Source organism: Mytilus trossulus, chromosome 2 (genome assembly GCF_036588685.1).
Source record: "Mytilus trossulus isolate FHL-02 chromosome 2, PNRI_Mtr1.1.1.hap1, whole genome shotgun sequence".
Taxonomy (NCBI): Eukaryota; Metazoa; Mollusca; class Bivalvia; order Mytilida; family Mytilidae; genus Mytilus; species Mytilus trossulus.
Window position 1 is genome coordinate 83,748,519 of NC_086374.1, and position 11,284 is coordinate 83,759,802.

Consider the following 11,284-nt stretch of genomic DNA (forward strand, 5'->3'; position numbering starts at 1 on the left):
AGTACAGATGCAGTTCATGGATTTATAAAAATGCATAATGTTGAACTGTAAATTTATCAAATGCCCCATGCATGGTTGTTAAAGATCAGATGCGTATTATATGTCCCTGTAAAGATCAAAACGTATATCACTTTACACTGAACTAGATGTATATTACTTTAAATGTTTCTTTTCGAAGTAGAAAAACAAACTACAAACCTATCAAAATGTAACGAGATTATACAGATAAAACAGATGTATAGGTAATGTATATTATTCTTAATTACACCTAATATATGAATGCCAGCTTTTGATTGGTTGATAGCCAGTGTATTTTTCGCATATTCTAACATTTTTCCTCATTTCAAACGAATCTGCCTGTTTTTCACCACTGCCGGTGAATATGCCTCAAATACCATGGTATTTGCCATTTTGGATATTCCTTTTTTACCCTCGCGAGTATCTTCCCGCCATTTTTTTTTCGGATATGACGTTACATAAATACAGCGCGAACGCGTATAAGGACATATATAGTTCCCGCGGTATATTTTATGACACTGGTACTTATCCTCAAATAAATATTTCCTTTACCTAGTACACAGAGAGTTTAAATTCAAAATTATTCGGTGTAATTTAACAGAAATATCATGTTATGGAGGGGTATTTGCAAAAAATACAAGTCTTGGGACAAAATTTCCCTTGCCTAGCGCCTCGGGAAATTTAAGTCCCTCGACTTGTATTTTTCGCAAATACCCCTCCATAACATGATATATCTGTTCAGAATATGTAACAGATGTTGGTATATTGTATGTAACTAAAATAATTTCCACTTAAGTTTTTATAATTTTTCCATTCCAAAAACAAGTACAGATTAAATATCTTGTAGAACTTTTGTTTCAATAAGAGTAATCAATAATGAAAACAACATATCAAATAAAGAAACTAAAGATAATAAGTTAACTAATCATAGGAAATTTAAATATTCAATTATAATACAAAATATAATTATATATTGCTCATGGTTAGTTAAATGTAGTGATATCTTCATCGGTGACGTCACAATCGAAGAATTGAGAAATAAATGGTGGGGAAAATAAATACTACTTAAAATTAGTAAACTAAATCAAAATAGAGCCACAAAATATTTAACTATCTTTTATTCCTTTACAAAGATAGATACATCAAATAATCTTGGTGTTCATATACACCTTCTATAAATGATATATGAAATTTAGTTACCCAAAAATTAATTTTATTGCACACTAACTTCTATACTTGAAAAATCAACTAGGGCCAACATTCGAAACTGCAAATCTAACACACCTATGGAGTTATATCTTAGTGATGACTAAATGTATCGATAAGTCCTCTTGAAATTGATACAAACTGGATTTAAGGAATTTCTAGCAAATTTTTAGACTCCTTGTTTTTTTTCATCAATACAAAGTAAAATGTTTAACCCCATAACACTCATTTTCTTTTTATATAAAACACTTCAATAGCCCATAAATGGTCACAAAACCAGGTTCAACTGACCATTCTTTCTTAAAATGTCTTATAACAAGTCAGGAAAATGGAAGTTGTTATCTTATAGTTCTTTTCTTTGTATTTTGAATTGTTGGGTTTTTTTTTTGCACCTCTCAGTGCTTCGTTTGGTTAGTTGTTTTCCTCTTATGGTTGATATGTTTCCCACGGTTTTAGTTCAAACGATTTATAACTTTTAAACAGCGATATACTAAAATTGTCTTTATTTACCAAAGTTTTTAAATAAGCAGATTCTTGATTTTGTTTAATTTGATTTGAAATCCTAATCATTCCAATGCAAATACGAGGTAAAAGTCCTAGTCAGCCTTTTCCTGCAATTTTGTAAAAATCAAATATTTCGAATAGCAGCTCTGTTTAGCTTATTTTGTTCCATAACTTATGCTCTGTCTACTACTAGTATCAGTTCTAGTTGGGGTTTTTTCTTCACCTTAGTGCATCCTTAAGACAATTTAACCAAACGACTTCCCTTATTTTATCTCTGAATCTATCTAAGTTCCAGATTTTTAATACCAAGGTGACCATGGAAGCACTTTGTTTAACGTTGGTTTGGTTTTTTTTACGTACATAAAGCTTTCAGTATAATCAAACTCATAACAAAATTAAAGCTAAATACATGTTTTAATGGTTTTCATTGTCTAGGTGCGTTTTCACTATTTCACAACCAAAAATAAATCATAACTTGGTTGTATTTAACATTGCCGTGCCATTGACACAACCGCTAAGGACTTACACTACACGGATAAAATTATTTGCACTGACATTTAAGAAATACTATAAAGTAAAACTTTTATGAAACCCCAATACCTAATGCATAGGAAATGTGGTTGTATCCTGTGCATAGCAACCAATGTAATGTTTTGTAATCAAAATCATAAAATCATAACTAGAATATGTCAAACACGATGTTACGATAGAACCTTTTTGTAATATATAGTGGTGACCTTGTGTATAAATACAAACATGTGTCTACATATTTTTATCTGACAAAGATAAAACGTATTAATATATAATTAAACACAACTACTGAAAAAGTCCTGACTTAAGAAAAAAATATAACCACATGGTGGGGTTGATTCACCAGTCCATATATTTAGGAGAAGAGAATGCTCAATTTATGGGAAAATGGACATTGAAAATAAACTCATCATAGATACCAGGATTGAAATTTTGTATTTTCGCCAGACGCGTGTTTTTTTTCTACAAAAGACTCAGCAGTGACGCTCGAATCCGAAAAAGGTAAAAGGGCATAACAAGATACGAAGTTCAAGAGCATCGAGAACAAAAAATCCTAATAGTCTTGCCAAACACAGCTAAGGTAATCTATTGTTGATGTAGAAGAGCCTTAGTCTGTTATCCAAGTGGGAGGTTAGATACAATCTTGTTCATGATATTGCTCCAAGTCCACAAAATAAAATTGAATGACCAATTATCCGAAAATTGCACATTATATTAAAGATCTAGACCGATTGTTTTCTGCCTTTTTACCATTCAAGAGTGAGGAAGATAACCGAGCTACCTTAAATGCTATTTTAAAAGACTGTGCTAGTTGAAATTGCAGCACATTGACAAACACGTTTTCACTTACAGAATTATATCATAAATGCATTTTTGATTAATATTAAGTTATATCTGAAAACAGAAAATGTTCTTTTGTATCAAATATTAATTGCACGATAAATCAATTTATAAAGTATAGTATAAACAAACCAAATCAGGAACATCATTATTTCAATGGTGCACTGTCATGTCTAAATGTATTTATCACATAAGCTTTTGCGATGTACCTTGTTATTCCGATTTATATCTTCAAATATTCATAAACAAGTCGGATATCAATTTATACCCAGTACGCTTGTACAATTCCTTTATGTAGCAACGGTCCATCTTTGTGTAGAAAAAGTGCAGGCCAAACAACGTATTTTACTTTGTTACCGCTCTTAACAAATTCTTTGTATGTATTCTTATCGAAACATGTGCCTTGCGCTAAGTTTCCATCTAAATACATTACGGGATCTTGAATAACCATACACCAACAAAGATTAACACATTGATCAAAGAATTGCGATTTCATCAGATAATTCATTACGTCTTCATTTCTATTTACATATTCCCAGTCATTCATAGCTGTTTTCCCAATAATCTGATTAGCAAGCAAATGTTTCACAAAGTGGTCGGACTTTTGTCTTCTTTCTACGACTACATCTTTGCATGCGGGTAATTTGTAAAACTCATTTCTAGAATTAACGTTGAGACACAACGTTTCTGAAATTGTTTTTCCAATATTATATATCTGTTCATCTGCCAGTGATAAACATTCATTATAACATATTTTGAGTAGTCTACAAAGATGGAGTACGATCACTTCCTCGATATCTATATGTTTACTGTCGCTGTAGAATGATTTTATGTCATTGATGCATTCCATAGCATCTGTCCATTCATTATCATACAATTCCCCATACTTTTCACCAATTTTCATTGGACGATTTGGATCGCCTAGATCGGTAATGGTGGGATTTCCTTTGCTTAGTTTTTCCCCAGCGACACTACTTAGCCTAGTCTGAAGTTCGTCTTTTTCTTGAACAAGAGTTTTTATATTTTGTTTTTTCTCTTTCAGAATCTGTCGAAGATTCATTCTTTCTGTTTCACCTTGGCTCAGCTTATTTTGTAAGTTAATGGTGTTATTACTAAAACGTGCTTGTTGAGCTTTCAATTCATCCTGTAGTTGTAGTATATTCGCATCATTTTCTTTGAGTATTTTTGTTGTTTCTTCTTGTGTTTGTCTATTCATTTTTACAATTCTTTCTTTCTCGTTTTGAACTTTCTTCAACTGATCCGACTGATTCTTGAGTCTGATATTTAATGACTCTATTTCTTTATTGTGCTGTTTTTGTAGTTTCTCTATATTGTCATATTGGTTTTGCCCTGCTTTCCGTGCATCAGATTCGTTTACTTCTAATTCGGATATTCGCTTGTCCTTGGACTTTAGATCATTCGATAACTTGTCTAATTGTTTCTTTAGATTCCTTATTTCAGTGTGTTTAAGGTCTATGTCTGAATTCGATTCATTGGTCAATTCAGCTATTTTTCTCAGTATCTTCAAAAGTTCCTTTTCCTTTTGAAATACAAGCTCTACTATCATATCGAACTGTTGTTTGATATAATCCATTCTAATAGAAAACAAGTCCATGCACGTATTGCCTAATTTTTTTATTCTTTTAGTTTCGTGTACATGAATATAAAGTTCTGCAAGTTTACTATTGCAGTCATTTACAAACTTGAACGTTTCCTCTGTTCTTTGAATCATAAAATTTCTCTCATCTCTTAATGATTCTAGTTCTGTATGTGGTCCCAACGTCCCCTTTAACACCGTGTCATTCTGTGTTCTAATGTCTGGTTCTTGTCTTGAAACTGTATCTGTATCATTTATCATTAGTGATTCATTAAATTTAGACGTCAACTTTTCAACTTCTTGATCATTCGTGTCTTTTTGTGGATTTACATTTTCTAACTTTCCAACCATTTCATCTAAATCTGATTTGTTTATAAATCCACAAAGAAAGATTAGTCGGTCAGCAGGTTTTTCAAGCTTATTCATTTGTTTTGCAAAAAATTGCCATTTATGCAAAAACAGTAGGGGAAATACAGCTCTTGACAATTTAAATTCCGACATATCTTCCCGAACACTTTGTATGTCTTTCTCCCTATCAGTGGCATATTCTTTTAGATATTGACTGTGTTCGTTAAGTTCTGATAGAAGCTTACATTTCTGCTCTGAAATACAATCAACTATCTTTTCACACTGATTTTCTATTTGATTTGTTAGGGTTTCTAGGAGTTTCTTTATATCAGAAGTTGTGTCAATTGAACGTTTTTCATCACTCTCTGCATATTGTTCCGATTGTACGATAAATAAAGCTTCCGTTAATCCCACGATTGAATGATCATCGTGATCTCCTATTGCCCGACATACATCACATACTAAATGTTGACACTGAAAACAATATCCGGTTACAGAATTAGGGAGTTCTCTGTGAATTTCACAGAGATGACACTTAGTTTCCTTGATATATGTACATACATTAACGTCATGAAGTTCATAGCATTTTTTACAGCACTTAGTCCCACAGTTTGCACAAAACTGAATCAAATCATTCGATCCGCAAATATAACAAGTCTCAAAGGTATTCGACATTTTGATTAATAAACTAGTCCAAACAGAAAGTACATATCCAAAATTTAATTCGTATTAAAGTTGTATGTAAAACTAAAAGGAAGCAACTAGATTTAGAAACAAGTTACCTACAGTTACAAAGTAGACTTTTTTTTAAATGTTGCAATATTGATATCGTATGAATGTCACGAGATAAAGTCTAAAAATAAGTTTTAGTAAAATATAGATATCTATAATAGATTTAAGTCACGAGGAGAACAAATGTACAAACATGAATAGGCAAGAACTTGTTATCAGTATTAGAAAAGAACATGTCAAGAATATGATTTTGCAGTATCTTTAAGATGTTATTGAATTGCTTTTATATTGATTTACTTGACGTAAAAGCTACTTTCTGTCTTTCTGTATATAGTAATTGACTATGCCACTTCCTATTTCGATCATTTCTTTCATGTTTCGAATGTGCCTGCCTTCGTCAAATTATAAATACTAAACCCGTGATTCCATTTAGTTAGATATATAAAGCCCCAAGTGTGATAAATAACGTGACAACCTGATCAATTCTTTATGATAAATTTTGCTTGAGAGATTTTGAACACGCTGGTAAGTAAAAAAAATAAAATCACAAACATACTGATCTCCGAGGAAAATTCAAAACGGAAAGTTACTTATCAAATGGCAAAATCAAATGATAAAACACATCAAACGAATGGAAAATAACTGTCATATTCCTGACTTGGTACAGACATTTTCAAATGTAGAAAATAGTGGATTAAACCTGGTTTTATAGCGCTAAACCTATCACTTGTATGACAGTTGTATAAAATTCCATAATATTTACAACAATTTGTAATCAAAACAGACAAAATAGGTAAAATAGTCACAATATAGGTACAACAGCAAATCTTTAGAATTATTCAGAACGGATCCACACTCAGTCATTATATTTTAATCAGGATAAGGACAAACTCCATAAATTGACAGATCATACAACTTGTCCCTATATTGACATTTTTGTCAACTTTGATTATTTAAGTATCAGACGATAGTTTCCATGTTGTGTTTGTTTTGTAGATGTATCCTTAAATACTATGTAGTTCCACACCATTGATTTTGAATACATATTGCATCAAATATGTATAGATCTCCAAAAGATCCAGGAATCTATAATTTGACCTTTTAAACATTTTTTGATTCGAGCGTCACTGATGAGTCTTATGTGGACGAAACGCGCGTCTGGCGTAAATATAAATTTTTAATACTGGTTTCCATGATGCGTTTATAATGAAGGGTTTTATATCGAATGCATGCTTCACTACACATTCGTAAAAATCGAATAACTGATGTTTAATTTTTTTCTGTTCAATTTTTGTTAACAATTCGACATAAATCTATACTCATTTTGGTAAACTAGAAAGGAATGAATGTCTATCATATATTCTAATTATTAATTTTTAACGGTTAAATTGGTACAATATTTAGTATCGTGATGCTATACACGTCAACCAGCATTTTTTTTAATTTTAGGTCACACAAAAAAAACACATTGTGTACATGCATCAAATCAATGCATTTTACTCAACAGCAGATTATTTAATAAAAGATACCTTTAAGTTATCACTTATCAGATAACCAAGCACGACTATTATAGTCACAAGTGGTCATATGCTACTATATTGACGGTTAATACAGACCACAGTACAAGGAATTTAAACGAAATGTATCTATGATTCCACAAAATCAAACTGATTAACTAAAACTATCAATTTCAAATTATTGAACTTACAAACAGTATCACTGATAAATTAATAAATCCACTTGCCAATCAATTTCTTTAATCAATCGGAGGGAACTTTTGAGTATAGCTTGATGAACACAATCATAGTTAAGCCGGCGTCAATTTTTAGGATTTGATTATCCACATATCTGTCCATGGCAAACCTAGTTATTATGATGATATGTCTTTACATAATTTGTATACATATTTTTCACATGTTAAACTACTGCCAGTATGCTTGAACAATTCCTTTGTAAAGCAACGGTCCGTCTTTGTGTAAAAACAATGCTGGCCAGACAACATAATTGACTTTGTTTCCGCTTTTAACAAATTCTTTGTATGTGTTTTTGTCAATTGATGTGCCCTGCGTTATATCTTCATCTAAATACATTATAGGATCCTGAATCACCATACACCAACAAAGGTTTATGCATTTTTCAAAAAATGGTGTTTTCATTAAAAGTTCAATTACGTCTGCACTTTTGTATGCATAATCCCAGGCATTCATCGCTGTTTTGCCAATAATCTGATTTTTGAATAGATAATTTGCAAAGTAGTCCTGCCTTAATCGTCTCTGAATTGCGACATCTTTGCAAAGAGATAAATCGCAAATGTCCTCTCTAGAACTGATATTGAGACACAATGTTTCTGCAATTGTTTTGCCAATCTTATCCATCTGTTCCTCTGCTAGTAATACGCATTCTAGGTAACAACTTTTTAACAATCTACAAAGATGAAGTACGAGTATTTCCTCAAAATTTGGGTGTACACTGTCCCTGTAGAACGGTTTTATGTCATTGATGCATTCCATAGCATCTGTCCATTCATTATCATATAACTCTCCATATTTTTCACCAATTTTTATTGGACGATTTGGATCTCCAAGATCGGTAATAGACGGGTTACCCTTAACTAGTTTTTCTCCAGCAACACTACTTAACCTTGTTTGAAGGTCGTCTTTTTCTATTCTTAATTTTTCTATGGTGTCTTCTCTCTCCTTGAGGAGGTAACGGATCCGAGTGGTTTCGATCTCGTTGTGTTGAAGTCTCTTTTGTAGTAGATGTACATAATCCTCTGAACTTTCAGTACATCCTTTCGGTTCCTCTTTCAGATTGAGTCTGTTTTCCTTCCTTTCACTGAGTAACTTTTCATAGTTTTCTTGTAACTCTCTGAAATCTTTTTCTAAATTAGCAAAGTAATGTTCCCTTTCTTTTTGAACTTCTTTAAGTCTTTTCGTTTCCTTCTTACGCCTTTCTTTCTCTTCTCTGTTTTGATTTCTTACTTTCTTCAGTGTTTCATATAAGAATTCTCTTGGCATGTCAGCAGATTTCGGCTCTTCCAATTGCGATTGCGAATCTTTTACAAAGTTATCTAGTTCCCTCCCTTCCAACCTCATTTTGTCATGTGATTGGTTAATGTCCTCCGTCATATTGACGTAAAGTTTGTCGTTTTCGTCAAAAAAAAATTTTGTTAAGTCATTTTCTTTCTTAAACATGTTAAAGAGCTCTTTCAATTCAATATGTTATCACTTATGTGGAAATACGATTTGCAGCGGTTTTAATTTCTAACAAGACAGTATAAATTTGAATTTTGCAACATTTAGTCCCGAGAAACATTGTTTATTTCTTTAATTGATATATTTTCACAGAAATCATTAATATGTGTATCCATATATTCAATGTCCACAGCACTTATTGCACATCATACGTCCAGAGTTCCCGCACATACGTGTCAAATTATAGAACTAACTACTCTTACATGTCCTAGATGACTCGGACATTGGTCACTTTGTATTGTTTTATAATACTTCTTAAACTTCTTTGTGAAAAAGAAAGTAACATTTCTAAACATGACCCAAGTCGTCGTTATGTGAATGCGAGCAACACGTGTATATATAACAGTCAATGACTTTCTATAGATATTTCATTTAACAAAGATTGCAATATTGTTATCTACGTGTACATGGTGTAACAGTCCCGAGTCGTTTTCTAAAAATAACTCTAAAGTATAGACGAATGACAATTAAACCAGTAATTATGAAGGAAGTTAAAAGTGAAATATATATATGTTATGTATATCTAGATTGATCTACGGCAATTCTTTTTTTTTTTATTTATTCAATTTCCAATATATCTTACAAGTACTTGAGATATCTTATGAATAAAATATTTTAAAAGTTATATAAATATCTTAGTAGCTATTTCACGGCCGACACTCGGCTAACCGAGAGATAGGTCGGTTAATCTATATTGAGTATGCGGCTATATCGGCAGTGGGTCTGTTAATCGGGTTGGTTATACGTCTGTTAAGAGTAAAACTCACAATTTAATGTTAAACTCTGTTAAATATACAGATTTTTTGGCACATTATGAGAATCACATCAAAAAAAGAAAAGTGTCTGACAAAATGATATCTATCATAGAACATTTTCCACCATTAAAAAAAATGCGTAGCCTGCGCAATTTTAAGTAAAACGAAAAGGCGTCGCGCAAGTATGTGGTTTTTATGCTTGTACGCATAGCAATATTTTAGATAAAAGGCCAAAAAAACATTTTGAGCTATGATTTAAAAGACACAAAGTAGTACTTTGGTTCTGAAAAATCAATTGTCATTGATAAATATTTCATAATTGTTATATAAGTTGAGTTATTTAGCCACGACAATAGTCTTACTACCTTGAGTTTATATTTTCACATTGAAAAAAATAAGATGTACTTATGACGAAAAAATTACAATACGGTGCATCAGTATCCTTATAGAAAGAGCACTTTTATTTTAGATTTTTTTTCTCTGCATTTCATTAAGAGGGTGTGGTTCTTCAAATTAGCGCTATATGGACTGATTGGCCGCTCGAATTCGCACGAATTTATTATTTACGCCAAGTTATCAATCAGCCTTATTTTTTTGTCTGAACAAAGTCTGTAACATCTATGAATGTGTTGCAATTCAGCTGGTTAAATTCCATGCGTTTTCTTTGGAATACTAAGGCTTTTCTACCTCAGGAATATATTACCTTATGCCGGCGTCACACATTGGCGGATAGACCAGCGTGCACCAAACGTACAGAGAAAACTTACAAAGTCGGTATACGTTAGTTGCACGCCATAGGAACGCTTAGCAATCGGTCAAAGCGCGTTGCATGAGTTTGAAGTACGTCGAAATACAAAGGTAAAGTTGAGAAAGGAAATGGAGAATGTGTCAAAGCGACAACAACCCGACCATAGAACAGGCAACAGACAAAGGCCACCAATGGGTCTTCAATGTAGAGAGAACCTCCCTAACCCGTAGGTGTCCTTCAGATGGCCCCTTAAAAAATATGCATACTAGTACAGTGATAATGGACGTCATAATAAACTCCGAATTATACACAAGAAACTAAAATTAAAAATCATATAAGTCTAACAAAGGCAAGAGGCTCCTGACTTGGGACAGGCGCAAAATTGCGAGGGGATAGAAATGTTTCGGAAATGTTGTTAACCGTGCCCGGTAATTTAGAAATGATCCATGTAAACTTGTTGCTCCTTTAAATAAACTTATTCTAAAAGGTTACCTATTCAACGCTGTAGTAAGATCATTGAATATTGTTTTTATTGGTATAAATATTGATTTTATTATCAGTAGATCAAAAGCTAACTAAATATTAGTAGTATGTTATATAAATAAACATCTTCATGGATCTACAATATGTCGATACTTGTAACTTGTCATATTTTTCTCTGGCTGTTTATGACGTCTTTACAATAAATCTATTGTGTGTTGGATGTGTACGGATTGAGTGTTTAGTCGTAGAGGCATAAATTTTTTATTAG

At 32.2% G+C, this 11,284-nt stretch overlaps 1 protein-coding gene across 1 annotated transcript; it reads right to left on the reverse strand.

Moving 5' to 3' along the window:
• Nucleotides 1-7,543: 7,543 nt before the first annotated feature.
• On the reverse strand, nt 7,544-9,005 carry LOC134708181 (uncharacterized). Its single transcript, XM_063568515.1, has one exon. It carries the CDS (start codon nt 8,968-8,970, stop codon nt 7,699-7,701), a length of 1,272 nt encoding a protein of 423 aa, XP_063424585.1. The 5' UTR covers nt 8,971-9,005; the 3' UTR covers nt 7,544-7,698.
• Between the last annotated feature and the right edge of the window lie 2,279 nt (nt 9,006-11,284).

Coding starts and splice junctions, on each gene's coding strand:
- LOC134708181 (XM_063568515.1), bottom strand. CDS start 8,970: ATGTTTAAGAAAGAAAATGACTTAACAAAATTTTTTTTTGACGAAAAC.